At 37.8% G+C, this 26,292-nt stretch overlaps 1 protein-coding gene and 1 long non-coding RNA gene across 2 annotated transcripts in view; both read right to left on the reverse strand.

Moving 5' to 3' along the window:
- The window catches only part of wwox (WW domain containing oxidoreductase), a 303,723-nt gene that overhangs the window by 201,840 nt on the left and 75,591 nt on the right, over positions 1-26,292 (reverse strand). Inside the window, exon 6 of the mRNA XM_073868407.1 lies at positions 10,511-10,599. Coding sequence (XP_073724508.1) covers positions 10,511-10,599 — 89 coding nt within the window. The remainder of the gene's footprint in view (positions 1-10,510; positions 10,600-26,292) is intronic.
- LOC141364247 (uncharacterized) lies at positions 16,523-18,726 on the reverse strand. Its single transcript, XR_012369923.1, has 2 exons — positions 17,702-18,726; positions 16,523-17,242 (listed from the first exon to the last, which is right to left on the reverse strand). It is a non-coding gene; the product is annotated as an uncharacterized lncRNA (long non-coding RNA).

Below are 26,292 nucleotides of genomic sequence, written 5' to 3' on the forward strand. Positions count from 1 at the left end.
CACTGCCAACACACATTTTTGTCCAAACACCTTGTAAAAGTAGATTTTGCATAATATGGACACTAAATGTTAAATTTGAAATGTAAAGTTGAAATATTCCTTGTCCGTTGGGTTGTTATTGAATTGTTGCACAAGTACGCATAATACAAAGTCTTCGTGGGTCAGTGTAAAATGTTGGAATTTTTGACAGCGCTGTCATGTGCACATGAATGTTTTCAAAAATGGGACAGGAAAAACGATTCCATTTTTTTACTACTCTGATATAAACTTTTACCAGCAATTATTGTCACAAATGTGTGCCGTTCAGTTGCGTTTCTTTACGAATAGGCCTTGCGTCAGTAAATTTTGTCCACAAATGATCAATACACTATTAAGATGCCATCACACATTAAACATTGTCAACTGCAGCATATGCTGTGTGTCTGGGTGAATTAAACGCTGCTGTACCTGATGTGAACAAAGGAATGATAAGCACATGGAAATACATTTCCTATATTCACCTGCATACACTAAAAGTAAAGAACAAAGAGAACACGAGAGAGGATGGGGGTGTACCAACAAAAACGAATAAAGAGAAAGAGTACAAAAATGTAGGGAAAGTCACTGTGATTGAATAAAGCACCAATGGCAGTAATTGTTAATGTGCATGTTTTAGGAGTGCCTGCAGACAGAAAGAGAAACAGAAACAGGGAGGTGCGGCGTGGTCTCACCAGCTGCCTGCTGCCATTCACACCTGAGCACCTCTCCATTCTGATGAGAATTAATCTACTCCACCTCCTCTGGGACACACACATGCACACACATATCCTGGGAATAGCTAATGAAGAAATACAACCTTGGCAGCGGAGAGAGAGAGGATATTCATTCGTTCATTCACTCGCTGGCATGGGTACGATCACGCTTAGGGGTTACGTGTGTGAAACATGGAAATGAGTGTTTGACTCAAGGTGCTAGCCTGAACTCTGGAGAGCAGATAAGGTCATCAAAGGTCATTGAGTAAATGGAGAAACCCACTGCAATGTTACTGTACAAGTAATGAAATATTCAAGAAACTGACATCTTTATGCTTTAGTGGTGTTTTCTAAGGCACTGGTAACAATGCCTGTTATTAGGATGAAGAATTTGAACAAACCCCTAATCATAAATGTCAAATGCTGGCAAATAACTTGTCCTGTAGCATTTTTGCCACACATATGAAGGATATCTATGAGAAGGAATGTACAACAACATAATAACTGCTGCGCCAGACACATGGTCACATGACTTAGTAGACGTTAGCCTTGCAAAGATCGTGGGTTCAATATACACATTAACTTTGATTTGGATAAAAGCTCCTGCCACATGCATAAACCATAACGAAAATAGCTAAATTAATAACAAACGTTTCCACACTGTATGTCTAAACCAGTGGTTCTCTAACTGGGGGCCGCGAGATGGTGCCAGGGGGCCCCAGTTTTATGACATTTAACAAAAAAACATTCATTTATCATGAATTCTGTGTAATTAAACCTAAAAATAATAAGGCTACTAACCAACAGCACTACATTGTATAATTTAATATTTTTTGTTTAATTAAAATGTTTAATTTTAAAACAGTTTTTGTCATAAATTTTCTTTGGGGGGGCCGCTATGGAATGCACCGTACACAAGGGGGGCCGCACGCAGAAAAAGTTTGAGAACCACTGGTCTAAACAACACTAAACATAGTTAGGCGTTCACAATGTCCCAACAAATTAGGAATAAAGTGGGTCTATGGAAAATGAAAAGGCAGATTTTGAGACTTGTAGAGGGAGTAGCTTTGTGTGAAGTTAAAATAACGTTTCCAAAAAAGTTTCAGTCGTTCATCCACTCGAAACAGGGTGAACAGCACTTTCACATTCGCTTTGCAGCCCTCTATCGGCCAAAACCGCACTAAAGAAGTTTCCAACCGTCAGGTAGTGGTCCTGTAGTTCGAGTGAGAAACTACAAAAACTTGCTTTAGGGCAGATCTACAATCCAATCAGAGCCAGCTTTGCTGCACTAGGCTAAATTATTTACGACAGTGGTAATGGACAATTCCGCTTCCAGCCTATAGGGGGAGCAAAGAGGAAAAACTCTTTAGTGTTGCTTTAATGTAGGTAAAGCCCACAAACTGTTGGCTGAACGTCTGATGTTTTTCATACACTTTTCTGGAAACCCTGTGAGAATGTCTAAAGTCGTCTTTTGATTGGTTGAAATAAACCGGATTTCCAGGAGACGCGAGTGTTGCGATTAGTATCGGTCCCTGGAAAACAAAGCTCTGACGTTCCATTGAGGAAGAGAATCAGTCGTGTTCACGTGGATAATAATGACCAGTTATCATGATCAGCTAAACATTGAATTCTCAAAAATATGCAAAGTTCGCAGCATAGACTCTCTAAAAGACGTCCAAGAGTTTTGCTTAAGGCAGTTAGTGGAGTCAAAAAGTTTGGTTCTCCTGAATTGCTTGTGTTAAAAAGTGGAGAGATATGCTTCAAACAGACATTTAACGGGAGCGTCTCATTGGTGTGGCTGTTGATGAAGTGCACAACGTTGTTCTATGGTGAGTAATGTTTTAGATGCTATTCGATTGCGGCTGGTTATTTCAATAACTGACTTGTTGCCAGCCGGCTCGATTGTGAGGAGTCCGAAACGTGACGCTAGACGAAACAAACTGTGATTGGTTGTTTGACATGTCGGTCAAACAGCTTGTGGGCGGGCTTTGTCCAGAAAAAGCAGCGACAAACACCAGTCCTTCAGTATTGAAGGTCTGGCTACGCGAGACTAAGTGTGCACCTAGCAATAATATTCGGATCAAGATTTAATTAAATGACTTGACTTGGATCAAGGCACACGAAACAAGATCGAGACATCACTGCAAACATGGTTAGCCAATGTGTTTCCAGAAAAACCAAATGGTGATTGACAACAAGAAAATCTTCAAGATTGGACAGTAAGAAAATGCCGGCTGCCCTGACCTGCTGTGGCTGTTACAAAGACAGATTTTCAGTGAAAGTTTTTTCAAAATTCAGAAAAACCTGTCTATATTTTACCCGTTTCCCCCAAAAGTAATTACCTGTAATTAACAAATTACCTTCAGATGCATACATGTATGCACTTGTCTGGTTAAATTCTGTCTAATTATCAAGTTACACATTAAATAAATATCTGTATTCCCTATGTATCAAACCCATGACCTTGTGTTGCTAACAAAATGCTCGGTTTATGCTGTCTATAGCCATAATTTTACAATCTAATGAACCAGGGGACTCTAAGGTAAAATCAAATTTTTTACTACTTTTCATAAGTATGGTTGTGTGCAACAAACATACAGTTAAAGTCGCTTTTGAAGGAGTAAAGTAAACTGGATTAAGCCTCCTAAACAGATTAGTCATACCCTTGCCTGAAGTCCATGAACTTTTTCCCGAAAAGGGTTCAGAGACTTCAGGTCCAGGCTAGAGCGGACACACTGTCTAACCTAATGTGCAGTTTGACTGTGTGTCACTGGGCCAAATAAATGATTTGGGTCCTGACCGGCATTGAACTAATGGGTTAATCTCTCCCTCTTATTAAAGGCTATCAGCTTCTATTATGAGCTGACCGGCACTGATGTGTTTTGGAAGGCTGAGGCACCGAACAGAGAGCGATTTGCACAAGCCCGAACAGTCACTTTAACCAATCAGCCATGACGGAAAAGAAAAACAAAAAAGTGTGCACACGTCAATACCAGGGCTGAACCCAAATGGAAATTAATACAACCAAAGAGTTTCACAAACCGCAACCCATCCTACAATTCAAGATTATGGACTCCAAAAGGTGGGTCGAAATCCTTGTCAAGATGCTTTCTTTTGAATAAATGTAAGGTACCACATCAAGCATACTTTGTAAAGACAGCAATCCCATAATGCTTTGTGACGGGACACACAGCAAATATTGTGTAAGTGCTTTTTAGCTTAGCAACATGCTAATAACAAAGTCTACTGAAATCAGAGTTTCAACGTTTAGAGATCATATATTCAAAATGGTCAACTAACAAATCTTACGCCTTCCAGCGGACGGTAAGAGAAGTGAGAATGTTTCTCTGATTGAAGTAAGGTGTAAGGGTGGGGACGGATGGAGGAGGAGGGGTTTGGCTCAGGGACAGGGTGGGGGTCACCTCAAGGGGTCTGGCTGCTGACCAAGCTGCTGCTGTGCCCCGGGGCCGGCCAGGGGCCAGATGAGTCCTGCAGCCCCTCGAGGACCTGGGGACACCAGCGGTATCTCCGCATGCCCCAAACAAGCAGGACGTCACCTCTAGTACTGCAACTCACTAAATATGGATAATGCACTGATGGAACTGTGAAGGACGAATCTGTGCCGCAGTAAGAGAAAATAATTCCATAAATGAGGAAAATGGACCGGAACCAAGAACAGAACTTGATTTAAAACACTCCTAATTCTAATTCTAAAAAAGAGAGCTTTGGTTTTAAAAGAGAAATAAGGAATAAACTTTATGTGAGAAATGATAAAAGCTAATTGATTTTGATTTGAATGGAATGAATATACTTCAAAGGAGCCTGCATCCCAATTTCCCTGCTTATACTATGCCCTAAAAGTATGTACAGTTTTTGTTAGGGAAAAGTATAGACATTTGAGTGCATTGAAAGAGATGCTAAATTTAATTTCGACTACTACTTAGTACTGGCTGGCAAGGGGTTAGCCCTGACAGTATCGCACGGAAAATCATTTAATATATTTTTAATATAATATATTTAATATATATATACAATTTCAGCACAGAAAAACCTGTGACCCATTGACGCCTCTTTTAACTATTACGTGTTTTCACAGTTCTTGTATTAATAATGCTTTAGATTTTTACTGCGGTTTTGCCACATTTTTTAAATCTGTATTTAAACTTTTTTTGCCCATATGAACACTATGGGTCAGATTTACTAACAGCTTGTGCAAGCGCAAACCAACATTTTGCCATTAAATGAACCGTTTTTCAATATTTTACTATGTTCTTAATTCAACTTAAATAAATTAAAACATAACCTATCTTTTTTCAATGCGTGCACTTTTAATCTTTGTACAGTGGGTCGTGAATGTGTTAGCATTTAGCCTATAGCCCCATTCATTCCTATAGCTTCAAACAAGGATGAATGTATAAGCCACCAAACACTTCCTTGTTTTCCCTATTTAAAGATTGTTACATGAGTAGTTATATAAGTAAGTATGGTGGCACAAAATAAAACGTGGCAATTTTTTAACCAGATAAAAAATGAGAACTATATAGTATGGCGGAAGAGCACTTAGTTTGCAGCACTTCAACCTCGGCGTGCATACAATATAGTTCTCATTTTTATCCGCTTAAAAATCGTCATGTTTGTTTTGTGCCACCATACTTATTCATGTAACTACTCATGTAACAGTCTTTAACAACTGATCTACAAAAATGCTCTGAAATTGTGTAGATTATGGGCCTTTAACAGGGGGCCCTTGAGGGTCCGTTGGTCCACCACTGGTCAAAAGTTTTAAAACACTTGACCAAAATGTTGAAACTACTTTTTTTAGACAAAAATATACCTGGGCAAAACAGATTCATTTCTGTTATTAGAAAACTAAAATTTAATTACATTTTTTTTAAAGAGCCAGTAAGATGAATTTTAAGAATTTTAAGCATCCTATCACTATTTATAAGTCTCCGGACAACAGGTTTAAATGCATGCAAGGTCAAAAAACACTGTTATTTTCTCAAAATATAAATTTAAAATTACCCCATTTCTCAGAGATCCCCAAACGATTCGTGTGAAGCCGTTCAAAGACTCAGTCTGCCTTAACCCCACCTTTCTGTATCCTACTCTGCTCTGATTGGTCAACTGACAGAGTGTCTTTGCACAGATCAGTCGCGCAGACCACAGATCAGTGGCACAGACCAACAATAGTGCAACATGTATTGACCTCGTGCTAACATGATTTACTGAGAAGACATTGTCAACATCAATACACATCATTCATCATTAATCCAAGCAATAAAAACGACGATTGAAACTAACATTTTACACTCATTTAAGCATTTATGTAAACTAACCGGGTCATAACAAAACCGTAAATAAGCATGCGTTAGCCATTTGCTAACGTGACTCTCTGACAGTAAATGTACAGTTTAAACACACAACATCATTCATCATTAATCCAAACAATACAAACGACGATCGAAACTAACAATTTTACACTCATTTAAGCATTTATGTAAACTAACCGGGTCATAGCAAAACCGCTTGCTATCGTGACTCTGACAGTATATAAGTTAGAGTTTAAACAATGATATCATTCATTATTAATCCAAGCAATAAAAACGACTATAGACATTTTCCACTCATTTAAGCAAGTATGTAGCTATAATCATACTTACAGGTTGTGGTTAGGAGATGCATGTTGTTCCAAATAAAGTGGGTACTGAAACATCTAACATTGATAAACGTCTAAATCCCTCCAATAAAAATTAAATTTAAACACTGATTCTTAACAACCATAAAAGTTTAGAATATCCATCCTTGAAAAAGTCTCATTAGGTAGAGAAAACAACACAAACTGAAAACACAGCGTGAGCTGATGTTTACACAGACTAGCTAACTGTGGGCGGGTCATAGTTTTCGTTTCTCCCGCAGGCAAGGCTGTAGGCGGAGATTAGTATCTCATGTGACGTGGATGCGTTCGTGTGACGTGGCAAATATCAGGAAGATGACTCACTCACTATAACGACTCTTTTCAGCGATTCAGAGTCGACGACCTGCTTTAGAAGCCAATAACTTTATTAATCGTGCACTTTTTGGTTCAACTAATTTACACGTTGTTTACATTGATGGACAGCTACACGACACACTGCAATAAAGGTTAGTTTCGATTTTGGATCTGTGTGGCTCTTTAAAGAAATGACTTGGACTGAATATTGAAGGAAAAGTAGCCAATAAGAGCCCAGATTAAAGGCAGGATCCACGATCTCTGAAAGCCAATGTTAACTTTTGAAATCACCTAAACAAACAAACCCCTACCCCAATAGAATCTGGACCTGGATCTTTTGATAGACCCGCCTCACACATATGCAACCCAGGCAACGAAGTTGTTTAGTAGAGACGCACCTTACTGCTGATTGGCTACAAGTGTGTTTTGGCAGTCGGCCCGCCTTTAAATGTGAACTCCTTCAATTTTCTTTAAAATTCTCCCTTGGGTGTAACTTCAAGAAGCGTCTTGATAAAATGACACGAGTACGGTTTTGCAATTAAGGGTGATTAATTGGCAGTTTTTATTTATTTTGGATGCTTTTAGTCACCAACATAATTCCCACAGTAATTGTGTTATGCCATAGTTTGGAAAAGTTTATTACTATTCTGTATTGAAGAAAAATATATAAATAAAGAAAGAGTGAATGTTTCTAAACTTTTTACTGGTAGTGTATTTTTTGTATGTGGGAAAATTTCAATTGGGCATAAAAATGCAATTATAGGCTAATAATAACATTAAAACATGATTCAAATGAAGAGCATAAAACGTTTCCACATTAAAATCAAATTAAAATGTTATGTGGTATGTTAACAGTATTCTAATAACTTTGTAACATAACCATCATGCCAAATTATGTAAATCCAGTCCTAATTTGATACATGTACTTGATGCATGCTCCTCCTTCTATCCGTTAAGGGGTCCTTGGCCTAAAAAGGTTGAAAACCTCTAGTGTAGATTATAAAGTCATACTGTATATCTAGAACAAAAATCTGCAAGTAAACACACTCAGATAAGCCAGTATTTGTCATACAGTACATTTGATACCACACGTCCTCGCGGAGCAGACAAAACATTCTAGACACGTCTATATTAAATCATAATTACGCCTCATTAGCCTCATTACTGATCGCTACAGCTCACCATTAAAAAACTAATGAATGTTTACAGATAAAAATTCAATTGATATGATAATACAGCACATACGAGACACGCTGGAACTGATAAACGTTTTGTTTTGACATCCTATTAAATAACATTATGCAATACGGTAGTAATATAGACAGACAGTACTATAACCAGATCTCTTACACAGAGAAATGTATGAATTAGTTCATAATAAAGCCAGACACGAATCCATAACCATTCAAATATCTACATCATCCTAAAGTTCTTTAGTTATTTCAAATAAAAATAAACATAAAATAACAAAATCACATTCACAATTCATAAACCAGCCAGGAATGCATTAAAAATCTAATTTGAACTTATTATTATTACACACATAACATAATATATTTATAGCTATTACTTTATAAATATGTATTTGATCATTTTGTCCGACTCTCTTTGAGAGTCAATGTCAGTGTTCCTCAGCTTGCTTCCTGTAAACCGGGACAGTAATTGATTTAACTAGGAGACTGTGAAGGACTTACCAATGTGTGGCTTTGAGATTGATGGAGTTATAGCCAAGGTTTAGATACTTATTTATTGACCACAGAAAGGGACAGAGGGTCACAATGAAAGAGGGAAGACCTTTTGGCCCCTTCTCTGATGTGATAGTTCGGTAATGGAGCGCGAGGGGGGTTGCTCAAGGCAGGGGGTTTGCTGAAAGCCTAACATAAAGGCCCATCCAGATGGAGTAAATTGCATTTGGGCCGTATTTAATCCCTCTTTAAAACAGTTTTCCGGACAGGGCTTATCCAAGTCCCAGACTAAAATCCATGTTTGAGTTGCTTTCATTTAAAAACATATTGCATTGACATATCTTAACATATCAGTACCATTGTTTTAAATGTCCTGATACAGTGAGGAAAATAAGTATTTGAACACCCTGCTATTTTGCAAGTTCTCCCACTTAGAAATCATGGAGGGGTCTGAAATTGTCATCGTAGGTGCATGTCCACTGTGAGAGACATAAAAAAAATTAAGAAATATATGATTTTTTAACTATTTATTTGTATGATACAGCTGGAAATAAGTATTTGAACACCTGTCTATCAGCTAGAATTCTGATCCTCAAATACCTGTTAGTCTGCCTTTAAAATGTCCACCTCCACTCCATTTATTATCCTAAATTAGATGCACCTGTTTGAGGTCGTTAGCTGCATAAAGACACCTGTCCACCCCATACAATCAGTAAGAATCCAACTACTAACATGTCCAAGACCAAAGAGCTGTCCAAAGACACCAGAGACAAAATTATACACCTCCACAAGGCTTGAAAAGGGCTACACGGAAACTGCCAAGCAGCTTGGTGAAAAAAGGTCTACTGTTGGAGCAATCATTAGAAAATGGAAGAAGCTAAACATGACTGTCAATCTTCCTCGGACTGGGGCTCCATGCAAGATCTCACCTCGTGGGGTCTCAATGATCCTAAGAAAGGTGAGAAATCAGCCCAGAACTACACGGGAGGAGCTGGTCAATGACCTGAAAAGAGCTGGGATCACCATTTCCAAGGTCACTGTTGGTAATACACTAAGACGTCATGGTTTGAAATCATGCATGGCATGGAAGGTTCCCCTGCTTAAACCAGCACATGTCCAGGCCCGTCTTAAGTTTGCCAATGACCATTTGGATGATCTAGAGGAGTCATGGGAGAAAGTCATGTTTGGAGGAAGAAGAATGATGATGAGTACCATCCCAAGAAAACCATCCCTACTGTGAAGCATGGGGGTAGCATCATGCTTTGGGGGTGTTTTTCTGCACATGGGACATGGCACTGTATTAAGGAGAGGATGACCGGGCCATGTATTGCGAGATTTTGGTGAACAACCTCCTTCCCTCAGTTAAAGCATTGAAGATGGGTCGAGGCTGGGTCTTCCAACATGACAATGACCCGAAGCACACAGCCAGGAAAACCAAGTAGAGGCTCTGTAAAAAGCATATCAAGGTTCTGGCGTGGCCTAGCCAGTCTCCAGACCTAAACCCAATAGAGAATCTTTGGAGGGAGCTCAAACTCCGTGTTTCTCAGCGACAGGCCAGAAACCTGACTGATGTAGAGAAGATCTGTGTGTTGAGGAGGGGGCCAAAATCCCTCCTGCAGTGTGTGCAAACCTGGTGAAAAACTACAGGAAACGTTTGACCTCAAACAAAGGCTACTGTACCAAATGTTAACATTGACTTTCTCAGGTGTTCAAATACTTATTTGTAGCTGTATCATACAAATAAATAGTTAAAAAGAAATCATATATTGTGATTTCTGGATTTTTTTCAGACCCCTCTATGATTTCTAAGTGGGAGAATTTGCAAAATATCAGGGTGTTCAAATACTTATTTTCCTCACTGTATAACTAACGCCTAGTCCTGGATTAATTTTAAACCCTGTCCGGGAAACTGAGCCCATATCATGAAGTCACATTTTGTGGGACAGGCTTCATCACGTTTTTAGAGGTGGTTCCACGTATATGCAACTTTAAAAGTACTTGATAAAAGGGATACAGTTTGGGTCGAAGTGGGAGTTGGACCAAGTGTGAAAACATTCACTTTGCAAACATAATAACTTTCAAATTGTATATTGTGCACTCACAGTTTCCTGGCTTTGAAGGCCTCTGCAAACTCCCGAACACTCCTCAGGGATGCCAGATCCAGGGTCATGGCTTCAGCGCGAGCTTTGTGCTAGTGAGAAAAGGAAAGTATGGTAAAAATAGAGTAACCCAGTAAAGATGTTGTACAAGCTGCATCCATCATTATCATATGGCTAACAAACTGAAAGCCACGGCCCAAAACATCCCACTAACTCACTAAAGCCTTTGCACCCCGAAAGTCTCGGCAATATCTCACAGCCAAAATGAAAAACAGCTCCGTCTTGCTTTCCCTAAATCAGGGCTGCATTTCCAATAGGGAATGTTGCACATTCGCTGGCCGTAGAGCATCTCAATATCCTCTTTATGGCATTTTTATGACCCTCCGCGCTGCCTGTATCCGATCTTTCCTCTGTGCATCCTGTGCTTACACTAAGTAAACTGTGAGGCAGTGGCTTCCTTCATTCATAATGTCCATAATGGCATATAGAACAGGCTGAAGGGGATAAATAATGTATGAGCGAAGCCAAATCCACAGTAATGGCCTCTCAGTGCTGGCTTTTAGGTGCACCTTTGATCATACCAGAACAAGATCGATATTAAGGAAGACACATAAATCACTCAACAAAGAAAGGATCATGGTTTCTCTGGTCAGAGGTCAACTGAACTTCCACTGAGTCGACGTCTGTGGGAATTTCTGTGATTTCAGCGTATAGATTTATATTTTAGTAGGGCTGTTGTTTGCATATGTCAAATTGCATTTGCGGTTTGATTTTTAAAAATAAAATGGAAATAAAAACAAAAAGTCTTACATACAACAGTTACAATTAGTCAAACGATTTGATTGGCCAGGTGCTTTGTTAAAGTCAACAGCACAGGGAATTTTAAAGTTGGTACTCCAAGATTCGGAGCAGAGACCTGGATTCTGCTGACTGTCTGGAGCAAGCAGCAGGTATTTGAAAGCAGGTATTCACTCGCTCAGTTCCCTCACCAGCAAGCATGGACTGAAAATAGAAAACCTGAAGTGGAGCAGGAATGGAGCGATTACAGAAAGTTTTAAACGGGTCGATGAAATTGCTGTCACTCAGCTTTACTCGCATACTCTAATTCCAGACAGGCTGTCTGTGCGTCGCCACAAGCAAAGCTTGATGGATTAGCTTATTTTGTTTACTTTCACAATAAACAAGCTACACTGTACAGGTTTAAAACTGTACCTTTTTTACGACATACATTTTTGTACTTTGATGGGTATACAACACATTGCAATGTTGTACCTTTTAGGGTATAATATTATAGCCTATATATTGTGTAGCTTTACTGACCAATTTTGAACCAGGTTGGGGTACAAAACATTTAACTGTACCTTTACACAATAAGGTACAGTAATGTACCCAAAAAGGTACAACATCGTGTTATGTTTGTGTACTGTAAAGGTACAAACAGAACCACCCCAGCAACAGAAAATGTAGTTTTATAAAAAAATAAAATTCTGACTGTATACAGTAACTAGACAATTTTTCCTTATAATAAAGTACTATACGATTTTAATAACTGTTAAAATCAAGATCACATTTGCATTCACATACTGAATATTTAAAGTCCCCCTGTGATGAAAATCAAGTTTATATTGTAGTTTTTATAGGGCCCTATAAAATCTGTTTTTTTTCTTCCAAAATTCAGTTTTATTTTTTCCCAAATTACGTTTTTTTCCGCTTACATTTTTGGCACTTTTTTTCCATTTATTGTTATTTTAGTCATAAAAAGAGTGTGCCTTTAATGTTAATGATTAAAATGTACACAAATACAGTATGAATGACCTTAAATTTATTGAGGTTTATTTTTATAAAAAAAAAAGTTTTAAGCACACAACCAAATAAAAAAAAACTATAAAAAATAAAACAGACATAGGTCAGTGAGTCGTGGCGGCCTCGGACAGAGGCAATTTTATAACACCTTGTTATTAATATCTGCATTAATATTATTCATAACATACCATTATTAATATCATTGTCAATATTATCTTTATTAATATTATTACTATCATCATCTCTATTACAACTACTATTATCATTACTATTATTGGATGTATCAATATTACTATTTTCAATATTATTATTATTTTTATTAATATTTTATTAATAGTATTATTACTGCTATTACTACTACTATTATTTATTATATTTTTTATCTTCTTCCTGATCCTTTACCCTCCCCCTAAGTCCGGATGAAATTAGTATTTTTGTTAATTTGTTTATCATTACTATTATTGCTATCTGTCATTTATATTAATATATTTTTTCATTATTATTATTATTGTTAATAATATTAATATTATTATTATTGCTATTATCACCCTCCTTATCCATTTTGTTTATTTATTTACCTCTAATTATGTCTGTTGTACTTATGCTCCTTTATTCAAAAATGTCCACTCTTACATCCAATTTAGGGCTGGGACAACGCATCGACGTAATCGATGACGTCGACGGAAAAAATACGTCGACGCAAAATATTCGCGTCGATTCGTCAGACCCAAAAATGCGGCGCCGTAGTGTAGTAGCAACGCGAGTGGCTTCAGTCCACGCCGGTTTCACAAATTCACACAGCAAGGGTGAGCAGTGCCTGCGGCCGCGCGGCGCGAGTTTTTTTCAGCGCCCATGTTAACAATCATTGCACCCCGCCGCATGACCAGCGCGAGCTTGCGGCTCTGTAGCAACAGTGCTGCAATCGTTTCTGCGTCGGTTCTGCTGCGCTGCTCACGCTCAATCAAAGAAAAAGTGCTTTGTTTATGGTTTAAATGCTCATGGATTTACGCGAAAAAGAGGTTTTAAAGAGGTTTTGCTCATAAATGCATGTAAAATAAAGTAATTTGAACTTGAGATTTTTATACACAGTATGAGCTGCAAACGCTTTATTGAATGCTACCTCTGACTAAGAATGCATTATTTTGCACTTGTATAGTCTTTTTTATTTTGAAATTTTAAGAGCAATAAACATATATTGCAATGTTTACATTCAGATATGTAAATCAACATGTATAAATTGCTATTAGTTAATTAATGGGAAGATAATCGAGAATGGAATCGAAGTCGAATCGGACTGTAAAAATGAATCGTTAGATTAATCGATGCATCGAAAAAATAATCGCTAGATTAATCGTTTAAAAAATAATCATTTATCCCAGCCCTAATCCAATTACATTTACAGTTACACACACACACACACACACACACACACACACACACACACACACACACACACACACACACACACACACACACACACACACACACACACAAATCTTACTAGCTGTTATGTATGTTTTGTTAGTCTTTGTATTTGTTATTTTGCATTTCACTTCTCATCTGTAAATTTTGTCAATTTGTCAACTCTGTCAAAGGTTGCATGCTAAAGATGCTGTAATGGTTATATTTGTATATGTAGTTGAGGCGAGGAGAAATTTGCATAATCATAGATCCTTGTTTACTAAATAAGGCAAGGGTGTAGAGGTACTATTTTAAGGCATGCATAAACTATTATCACAGTAAACTATATTATCACAGTAAAAACTTTCACACATGTTGTTTATGCTCAAAGATGAGTTTTAAGGGATAAAACGAACAACTACAGGAGGACTTTATTAAGAATTCATGTTTCAGTATGTCATAAAGTACAACTTCTTCATCACTAGCAGGGCAGCACAGCAATACGCTGATAGAGACAATTTCAGCTCTGTTTCATTGTGTTTCTTTCTCACCGCAAACAGCTGCGTGCTAAGTTAGCAGGTTCCGCTAGTCCTGTACGCTACCTCTGATGAGGGAGTTTTTGATGAATGACTGTATAAACTCTGCTAATATTACAGTGGGGTTAGGAGACGTGGGGCAATTTAATTATGCCGTGTACAGCACACCACCAGGTTAACAGGAAAACCACCCCATCAGCATTTCTCCTATCAAACGCACGTCCACCAACCACTTACAATTGCTAATCAGCCTCTGTGCAATTAGTGCCGTAGATTCTGGACGCTATAACAACAGAGCAATCATGTCGAGTCTTGTCATACGCCCTCCATTGCAAACTGCAAGATATACAATAACTGTTTAACATCACTTTTTTATCAGATTATTACCGTCCAATGGGGCTTGACTAATGCCTGGAGACGTGCGTTTCAGCATTATCACCAACAAAAATTAGGACACTTGGTTATTAAAGACCATCAATTTAATATTAATATGAAGTTGACCCATTCTCAGTTGATGACACAAACATAAAACTTGCATACGCAAGCTTAAGAGGCAACACACAGATGTATACTCATAAAAACAAACACTGGTTATATTTTATATAAAAAAAAATTATTTTACATATAGTTTCGTATAATCCAGTTTGTTAGTTAGTTGTTCATCTAAGCATATTATGATTGCTACATCTTAACCCTTAGGGTGCCTTTTGGTATTTGTACATATGAAACAAGACGACACTATTTGGGTCATTCCTAAAAGTTTATGCTGTATATAGTTTCATAAAAAAAATATTTTTCACAAAAAGTTCTTTGTAATGGAAAAAGTTTTTTTTGGACTATTAAAAGATGACACAGAAATGGTTCTTTCAGAAAGCTTTCACTTAAAGGATAATTCCGGTATTCAACACTTTGAGTCTCATTTCTGGCCCGCCCCGGATGAACCACAGCGATGGACACAGAAACCCCGACAATGGGTCGCGTCCCGAGTCCCCGACTCGTCCAGAAGCGTCTCCCGACTGCCCCAGAATGGAAGCCAACGGCCACGCACAAACACGTCACCAAAACAACACCCAACGTTCATTTTCAAAACTGTGCTACTCACCGAGTGCTCCGTGGCGTTCGTTGACGACCAAAAACAAGTTGTGTAGCGAAATACAGTTTCTGTGGTGTTTTATTTGGCATTTTGTAAAATTCCATTGACTTCTCTGGAAGACTTATTGCTCGCTGATATATCACTCCGCCGCCGGGAAACAGAAAAGGGACTGTTTACATGTGGTTGTTGTTTTTCGCTCGGTTTCTCTCAGAATAAATTTTTCCCATATTTGTAGGGCTGGACCAGAATATTCGAATATTCGTTCCGTGGGTTGACATTCGATTTTCAGTTTTGAGATTCGAATATATATATAAATATTTTACAGCGTTAATGCAGAGCTTTTGCCAAGCAGGAAGTGCGCTTCACGCTCCCACTCTATTCACCTTATTCCGCCACGCCCCTTTTTAATTCTTCGTTCTTCCGCATTTTGTCAACCGACTTCCGCTGCTAATATGGCACAGTGCATTCGGTTGTTAGTTTGGGGGTTAGAAGATTGTTTGTAGTTCACTATAACTTTAGCCAAATGACAAATATCGCTACTGCTGTTAATGTTTTAAATTAGGAGCACGGAGAAAACTTCATAAGACGCTCGGATAGTCTTATATCGTCCCATCAATCGTCTCGTGGTTAGACGATATGAAGCCGCCGCGGCAAGTAACCTATGGGACATATTACCTCGTCCTGTCAGGAGTTGATGGATCAGCATTGGAAATTATTAAAGTACTTATGCCTACCAATATTTACACAGTGATTTCGTCTTTTTTAAAGCAAATGTGCACCTTAGCCAGTCCAATAACTATTTCGTTTTTATGTGGTACCATGATAGAATTCATTTGCAAACTTGCCAACACTTATTCCTTCAAATCAGGAGACTTAATCCTTTTAAGTGGAATCTACAAAGCTCACATATGGTTTAAGAAATTCCTTACAGATAATATCTGATCACACTGTAAAGGCTTATATAACTGCATGGCAGGTTACATCTGATCACATAGTAAAGGTTTAATATAACTGCACAACATCTGATCACATTGTAAAGGTTTAATATAAATGCACAACATCTGATCACATTGTAAAGGTTTAATATAAATGCACAACATCTGATCACACTGTAAATGTTTAATATAAATGGACAACATCTGATCACACTGTAAAGGTTTAATATAAATGCACAACATCTGATCACACTGTAAATGTTTAATATAAATGCACAACATCTGATCACACTGTAAATGTTTAATATCACTGCATGACATCTGATCACATATGAAGGTTTAATGTAACTTTACAACAGGTAAAGCAAGACCACCCTGCAATAAATTAAGACACAGCTTTATCGGAGTCATCAGGAGCTGATCCCAAGTGTTTATCTGGAAGCTGTTGGTGTATGTACTGGTAAAGTGCTTGGCGACTGTGTAATGGATGCAACATCAACCCTGTGTAAAGCTGACACAAAGATGGTTGTTTCTCAGCAGAGATATGTACATTTGTGCCAGCTCAACACATAGGAGCAGTTTCTCGGACAGGGTTTACAGGACTAGGATTTAATTATATTAGGACATTTTAGTTTTTACAAACAAACCCTACAAAAAACAAGACTGGTGCGCATCTTGTGACAAAACAATGGCACTCATATATGTTGAGGTATGTCAGTAAAAGGTGTTTTTAAATTATTGTAGCTCAAATATGCATTTTAGCCTGGGACCAGCATAAGCCCTGTCAGGGAAACTGCACCATTGTTTTCCCATATCAGATGTAGGTTGCTTCAGGTTGAGTTGTGATTTTAAAGTTTGTGGTCAGAGACGGATGGATCCTCCCATTGTGTTTCTGCATCACAGTTTAGGAACATGTTGATTGTATCATCCTCACAGTTGTCCTCTGCTTCACTACACATCAATGCATCTGTGAAAACAATATAACCATAAACATTTTTATGTTAGCATTTAAAAGAAACTTGCATCATGAGAATTAATATATAAATGGCACCCATACTTAAACAGAACAGTGTGTAAGAGAGAGATGCATTAAAAAGAGACAGTAACATTATACACACAACCTTTAACTTCAGTGTTAAATAATACGTTGTTTAATAGGTCATTATCAATATCTGAATGAGAAATGAACTGACATTCTAGCATCTGAAATCTCAGTAACTTGTAGGAATCACGTGGGCTACTGTAAGAATGCAATGTACTATAATATCTCGTTGTACTATCGTAAATATAAAAATATAGGTGGACAATTAAAATCATTCAAATAGTTGCATTTTATAAACTAACGTTACTGATCTTAAGTGTATTTGTAGAACGGACTTCACAAATCTTTAGGCGAACGAGCACAAAGTTAGCTACGATAGCTTACCTGAAACTGGCCACCTTTTCAACACCCGGCGTGGTTTAAAGTTTCCGGAACATCGTAGTCGAACCAATACTTGGGATAAGGGTGTTCCTCAGTTTGCTTAAAATTGGTAAGAAAGAAACATAAAGGCGCTCGAGTGAGCTTTTTAAGCTTAACGCGTCGCCTTCAGTCACTGCCTCAGCTGCTCATCGTCTATGCGGCCGGAAGAACGTTGACAAAATGAGCGAAATGGCGCCGCCCTTGTTGTCGTGAAAAATAAGGTGAATAGGTGGCGCAGAGAGACCAACATCCATAGCCAACAGCCACCAAACTGCACCAGTGGAAGATCGCCTCAAACGGAAAATACGCTTCCTGCTTTGGTATTCACGCTAATAATGTTGTAAATAACGTTCAGTTTCTTGCAAAAACTGATTGATTTGCTTCACAAGACGTCAATATGTCACACAGAGTTATGGTTGATTACTGTTGTATTGGATATATATGCTTTAGCTCTTAAAGTGTGCGGATCTGTTGACTTGCATGACGGAGCACTGGGGTTTCTGCAAAATATCTTCTTTATTGTTCTGCCGATGAAAAAAAACATATTGGATGTGTGGAATTTGATGTTTATGGTGTAAGTGTTATAAATAAACTTGATTTTGAAAGTATGCTACCGTTTTATTACAGTTTGTTGGACTACGTTCATTCATGCTTTAGACTCAAATATAGAGCGGAAGTATATACGCGGTTGTGAGGTATCTGAAAAAATAGTTCCACTATAGCAAATAACACGGATTGACATCATACATTGCGCCAATATATTTGTTTCTAATCATCAACGAACACCACGAACCACTCGGCGAGCAGCACAGTTCCGAAAACGAACGTCAAGTGTTGCTTCAATGACATTCCGTGCATGGCCATTGACCTCCACTCTGAAGCAGTCAAGAGACGCCTCCAAACGAGTCGAAAAGTCAAGACACGACCAATTGTCAAAACCTCTGTGTCCATCACTGCAGTCCACCCAAAACAAACCAGAAATGAGACTCAAAGTGTTAAATACCGGAATTATCCTTTAAGATGTTCATTAGAAACCAAAAATCTTTCTTATGGCATCACCATAAAGAACCTTTTCTCTATTGCATTTAATCATCACCTATATTTTCAACAGTGTAGATTGTAAAACATTCTTATGTTTTCACTTTATATGCTGTAACATATTGAATAAAACAAACAATGCACAAATGTTAAAGAATTTTGCTTTGAACCGATTTCTTTATTGCTTTTGGGTGCTATGCAATAATAATAATGATGATATATGAAAAATATTCCAGGTGTTTCAAAACATTCAGTGTTTTGGGGAATATTGTCTTAATGTGTAATCAATTTACATTACTTTCCATTCTGTAAGTCTTCATTTCTGTAAACTAACAAGCTAGGTCTCTAATTAAATCTTTCCATCCTTCAGGAAGTAATATTTTATATGAAGAGTTTGGTTCCAAAACGCAATAAATCCATTTTGACCAATTTCTGTAAAAACGTGTTTTCTATACCAAGAAAGTGACAAGATGAAAACCACTATTTTCTGTTACAAACTTTCACATAGCATCTTTAGGTTATAAAAACATAAAAAATTCAAATCCATAAGTTGATTTTCAAAGATTTATTATAAAAACTTATTATTTTTTCCACAAAATGCAATAAATCCATGACAAGTTTTTATTCAAAATGCTATAAATCTATTAAATCAATGTATAAATGTGCATTCATCTTTACCATGTTATATTCATTTAGTTGACTAGTTGTACACACTAATTAAAAATATAAACATTAATGGCATTAATCAAAACACTTACTTTGTGATATTAAGAACACTGTCATTGCTGCGGTTATACTTGACGTCGTCGCTTAGCATTTTTCACAACGATCAGCTGTAAAATGTTTTGGTCCTGCTCGATTTTCGTTGACTTTGAGTATAAAAATGGTAAGTTTTCATAAGATCCCCTGGGGTCAATGTGTTATCATGACAGAAGCTTGATGCTGTCGGCCCGGGCAAACAAGCACCCGTCTTCCGAGTGCCTCTTGTGTAAATTATTAGATGTTGATGGCTTACGTTTCTTTCCCGTCACAGACAACCATCACAGGTTTATCAATGATATTAAAGTATTATTTTGTTTTTGTTTGTTTGGTGATCACGAAATACATAGTAGATGAGAAAAACTAGATTCCGTGTACTCAGCGCGCCGCCATTGTTTGTTTACATTGCGTGAATGGTCCGCTGTAATATCAGGAATGGATTTATGGCATTCTGTAGAAAAGGAGGAGTGGCGTTTATTGCATTTTGGGAAAAAAGAGAGAAAAGATGACAGAATAACAAGGCAGATATTGGATTTTGCGTAAAATTAAGAATTTACTTTTTAATATTGACCTGATATAATACTGATTCTGGCAGTAACTAATTTTTTTTCAAAAATGGCGTTTATTGCGTTTTGAAACCAAACTCTTCATATGCTTTTTTTCCAAATATAGGGTAAAATATATTTGGTAAAATAAAATATATTATAACTAGTGCTGCCTCAAGATTAGTTGCAACTAATCGTTTGCAGAATAAAAGTTTTTGTTTACAAAATATATGTGTGTGTACTGTGTATAATAATTCTGTATAAACACACACGCACGCACGCACGCACGCACGTATATAATTAAGAAACATTTGCATGTGTATATACATGTTTATATTTACATATAATTTATATTATATATAAATATAAATATTTATTTTATACATATATTTGATCTTAAAATTATACATGTGTATTTATATAAACATAATTATTATACACAGTACACACATATATTATGTAAACAAAAACTTTTATTCGGCAAACGATTAGTCGCGACTAATTGTGAGGCAGCACTAATTATAACATTTAACTACTGTTTAACAAATGTGTATGGAAAATATAAAAATGACAGAGGATTTTTTTTATAAATGTACACTGTCATGTACCTTTACTCTCAATTCAGAACTGAACAAAACCAGTGATCCATCACCATAGCATTGCCATCTATTTTTATATTACATTATATTAATTGAGGGCAATTATTTAGTTATTTTTTAGTTATTTTTGTGAGTTAAAGGTGCAGTGTGTACATTTTAGCGGCATCTAGTGGTAAGGTTGTGAATTGCAACCAACGGCTTAGTCCACTGCTCACCCCTCGCTTTTGAAACACACAGAGAAGCTACGGTAGCCACCACCAGACAAACATGTCAGCGTCGTTTGTCCGTTAAGGGCTTCTGTAGAAAAATGGTGGCACAAAATGGCGACTTCCATGTAAGGGGACCCTCAGTGTATGTAGGTAAAAAGGAAAAAACGGTTCATTATGAAAGGTCTTTATTACACCCCTGATAGTATAGTTTTGTATATTATTTTGCATTTCTGTCAAGAGATCCTTCTAAAAAGTACACACTGCACCTTTAAGTCTCCACAGTTTTGAATTTCCAGATATTACCTGCCTCGATATGGAAAGGCAAACATGACCGTACACCTCTTACCGAGGGGCATGTTTGTCAGTAGTGCAAAGCTACTGTATGTAACAGGTCCTATTTATCGAAATCATGTTTAGCCTGTGGGCTTGCAGACCTTGACTGGGACTGAATGATTATGCGATAAGGCCGAGACATAGACAGCCTGTCTGCACACACTCACACACACACACACACACATAAACTTCTGTTGGACCAAATAGATAATTAAGGATCTCAGTGTCTGCACTTTACAATCTATATTCAGTTTCATCTATCTGAACCTCAACACCAGGGGTCGGCAAGTGGCATCGGGCCAAAAAACATTTGCCATTAGATGGTGGGCCAGGACATGGTCAAATGATACTTTAACAAAATGACAAAACAAAATGAATACTATCAAAATTGCCGTTATTGTTTGGTTTGCAGCTTATTGCATGAATCAAACAAGACATAAATATCTGCTCTGACATAATGGCCATATTATAACGTGTCTTCTCTACCTAGATTGACTGGACACCGATAGTGGAATAAAAGATATTGCGTGTCACTGATTAAATCAAACAACTAATCACAGGTGTGAAGACACCAGCCATTGTGCTGCCCCAAAGTCTCAAAAGTCATCTTGATTGAGAACACAGAGAGAGTCGAGTAAGCGCTCATCCCAGCCTTTGCTTGTGTGATCGCGAGGACACTTTTCAACGTGAGGATATTTTTTTGCGTACTTGTGTCTCCCGCACACGCGTGATTTTCATTATAGATCTATTTCAGAAAAAGTAACCCAATCTAAGCTATTGTTTGTTCATTTTGAAGTTCACTGTAGTGATTAGTTGTTACATGTAGTATAATAGTACTAGTGCTCTTAAGTGAAAATGTTGATTTTGGCTTAGGTTTTTATATTTGTAAAGAAGCCTGTTGTGACCAAAGTGTAACAAAACGTTCCGAAACCGTGACCCTTAAACCGTTATACGCACCCAACGGTGAGTAATTTGAACTGTTACACCCATAGATATGTATGAAGGCTAGATGTCTTACGGCCGAGTCCCTAACATCATCACCTGGCGGCCATCTTACCACAGGGCGCTCGCTCACTCGTAGCATTGAGTTTAATGGTGCAGGTACTTTTAAATGACCATATCTTGCTCAATTTTCTATCGATTTTCAAACGGTTTGTTTTTTTACAACGTTATTAACGTGGCTATAATTCTGGATGCTTTAACATGTTTCATGAATTTTTTATTTATTTTTAGTATAGGTATGCAGTGTCATAGGTACATCTTTGACGTTTATAACAAACCAAACCGTTTGAAAATCGGTGAAAAAATTAAGCAAGTCATGGTCATTCAAAAGCACCCGCACCACTAAAACTCAATGCTACGAGTGAGCGAGCGCTAGAGATGCGCGGTTGGCGGTCACAGCCGCGGACTCCGCGGATAAACCGCGGATCGGGCAGATGACGTGACAAAAAATAATATTTTAATTAAATTTGGGCGGGTGGCGGATCAACTGCTTGTTATTAGCTGTGTCCTTCTAAGCATGCGACCTTAAAAGGTGAGCACTCTGTCTTTCAAGGTGGCAGGCTCAGAAGTTCGCGAAGAGAACTGAAATGAGACGGTCTAGCCTTCTGAGGACGCATTATTGCGTCACCTGTTGCACGCGCCCACCGCGCCTGTCAGCAATAAACAGCGGAGACATTTCTGACTTATTAAAATAAATATGTAATCAGAAAAATATTAATTTATTTTAGAAAATATGACACATTGATGTAGATTAAACTATTCAACAGTATATCAAATAATCAATCTTAGAAATATACGCAACATAAACCGAATAATATTAACACAAAACATAACTTATAATACTAAAACAGTGACAATAAAAAGTTTTCTAATACACTTTTATTTAATAAAGGTTTTTATTGTTTGGGATAGCCTCGGCTGTTAAGGATCCATTCGTTCTATCATTAACAGCGCGGAGAAATGAGGACACATTTTGACATAGCTCTTATCAACGCCGGCGAAGGAGGTACGTGGCAAACGCAAAAAAATGAGAATTAAAAACAAAGGAAATAGAAGGTCAGAAAAGGGTTGCCTGGAATAAGTTTTACAAAGTGGTAAATCAGGATGACACTAGACAGTGCAGACTATGTAATTTGTGCGTTTAATTTAGGATATTAATTTATTTATTTTTGTCCCATGTGCGCCGATCGGAGACTGAGTTCACTGCTGATATTCTAGAGCTCTAGTCTCGCGGCTGTCATCAGCAGCGCCTTGCATCGCCCAGTCAGCGGATGGCGGGCGGGTGCGGTTTTAAAAACTGGTCAGAAACGTTGGTGCGGATGAATGGCGGACGGATGATGAGTTTTGTGATGCGGTTGCGGATGAAATAATAGCCCATCCGCGCATCTCTAGCGAGCGCCCTGTGGTAAGATGGCCGCCAAAATGCGGACGTTCCACTCAATTGGCCAGCAGCGCGGATGAGACATCAAGCCTTTATACATATCTATGGTTACACCCGTAATATAATCATGTATATCAGTGGTTCACAAGGGGGGCTCCAATTTTATGAAATTTTTCATGAATTCTGTGTAATTAAACATAAGATAAATAAGGTTACTAAGCAACAGCACTACTTTGTATAATTTCATATGTTTTGTTTCATTAAAATGTTACATTTTAGAACAAATGTCATACATTTTCTTCGAGGGGGAGTGGGGGGTGCACAAAGAAATGCACCGTACACAAGAGGGGCCTCACGCTGAAAAAGTCTGAGAACCAATGGTGTATATGACAAATAAAAATTTTGAATCTTGTGTTGGATTTACGAGACCGAAAGTTTGACCCTTGGTACTGACCCAGTGATAACTTTTGTATGTTTTTTTGAGAGTGTGCAATCTCTTTTACACACACTATAAGTAAAGTGGCTTATATGGCTAATATTATATTTACAGAGTCTTCTAAGATAGCTTCATTGAAAATCGTAGGGCAAAACTTCAAACATTCCACTAAAGATGAAGTAAATTCCTGTTTGATAAGATATTCTTCAAACAATCCTAATCAAGTCCTATAGGTTCTAACAGGTTAGTAACAGAAAAAAGTCAAACTATTTGTAAATAAACATGCTAACGTAAACTGTATTTATCATCAGTTGTAAGTAGACTCATGAGTGTTGAACAGTGCCAAGTGTACACGTGAGCGCTCCCTTCTAGTGTACAAAACAGCTGAGTAAAGATCAACGTCCATTTAGAGCGATTACACACAGAGTGAAGTGGTGGCAGTAATGTGAGTTATTGTGTGTCAGGCTCAGATAGCAGTGTTTGGCAGGTGTACGGCATGTGAACATCGGAAGACAGGAAATAACAGCTGCTGGTAAACAGAAATGGACAGATGTGAAGACTGATGACTAAATGATTTGGACAGACATCAAACCCAAACAGGTAAATTTGATGCGTGGTAATGTTGGGTAACAGACTGTTGAAGTCTGACACAAAAGGCAGTCTTGCACAGCCAAACTTTCGACAATTTGTGAAAAATGGCTGCTCTATAGCATCTTTTAACCAAAGGGATCTATATATTACCTGAAGAAATCTGTGTGTTACCATTCACATTCATCTCAATGGCAGCTGCTCGGCTGGTACAGTAAGTAAGCGGTACTAAGCCATTTGATGTTTGTTGTCGCCAGTCACCTGAGCCATAAATGTCATGCGACAAAAAGTCACGGTTATTGGTAACACTGAATGGCAATTGTTACAAGATTGTGCGTTACTGTATACAGACCCACAGACTATTTTAACTCTTTCCCTGCCATTGATGAGTTAACTCGTCAATTAAGAGAAAACGCTCCCTGCCAATGACGAGTATTTCCGGCTTTCCGCAATACCGCTATTATTCACCAGGTGGCGGACTTATAAAACAGCAACTTATAAAACTAGGAAGTATCGCCCTAGGGCAAACAGTTGTATGTCCGTGTAAGTTTTGAGGATCGCTCTGCATCTGATATCTATCAAAAGTGCTTCACAAAAATGTCATTATTTCAGCTTTTTGCTCAAATTTGGTGTTTTTGAAGAAACCTACCCATATTTGAGAGGTGATAAAAACCAATGACTTTTTTTTAAAAGCAAATGGTCTGTTCTTTCATTTGATATATTGTATGTTTATATATTTTCTGGAAGGCATTCAACTTTTGTAAAAATCGTGAAAAATGCTTGCGCTGGCTGGAAACAAAAAAAAAACGCTGGCAGGGAGAGAGTTAAAAAGGGGTATATGGATCACAAAAAATTATTATTAGAATTATTAGTTCTTTGTCATATGTGCCTTTAGACCGTTTCATCGGGCGCACGTGCGGTGACGCGTCTGGTTCGAACTTTACTTCCGGTTTCTGTTTGTTTAATGGTATGACTAGTTGCTGAAACTGAACTCTCAAACAAATACCTCGTCGAAAATAACAAATGTTTTGGGTTCCTATGTAAGCTACGTGTTGTTTATTTTGCTTGTTTTATAAATAAACTACTTTAAAAGGACTATGTTGTTATTTATTCTTCACAGAGTTAACCGGAAGTCACGTGATGACCATGAAAGCCGCGTGTTTATGCTGAAACCATCTATATTTGTAGTACTTACATACCATATTAACATTTCTTTCCCAATACAATAACTCCTGTGTAAAAAAATAGCCAATCCGATCAGAGCTTGCAAGTTTGGAAAGCTCTTTTTCACAAACAAGCACAGAAAAAACAGCCACTAGTATACAATTAGCTAAAATTATTAAAAACACACACACAGTCACTTATCATGTACACAAGACACATCCAAAGATACTTACAGTACACTAATTGCTGATACAGTCTCCCAGGAGCAACTTGAGGTTAAGTGCTCAGCTCAAGGGAAGAACAAAGGTTTTATTACTAATTGTCTGGTTAGTAATTGTCCAGGTGGTCACCCCACCTGATATTGAGTTTGCAACATTCGCACAACCAGCCCAGAGTTTTACCACCATGCTGCCAGATTGTACGCTTGTGCCCCTCTGAAGTCTGTATAGAGCTCAAGAAATCAATGGTAATGTAGCCCAGAGCCGCACAAGCTGTCATGGA

This window comes from Misgurnus anguillicaudatus, chromosome 6 (genome assembly GCF_027580225.2).
Source record: "Misgurnus anguillicaudatus chromosome 6, ASM2758022v2, whole genome shotgun sequence".
Classification (NCBI taxonomy): domain Eukaryota; kingdom Metazoa; phylum Chordata; class Actinopteri; order Cypriniformes; family Cobitidae; genus Misgurnus; species Misgurnus anguillicaudatus.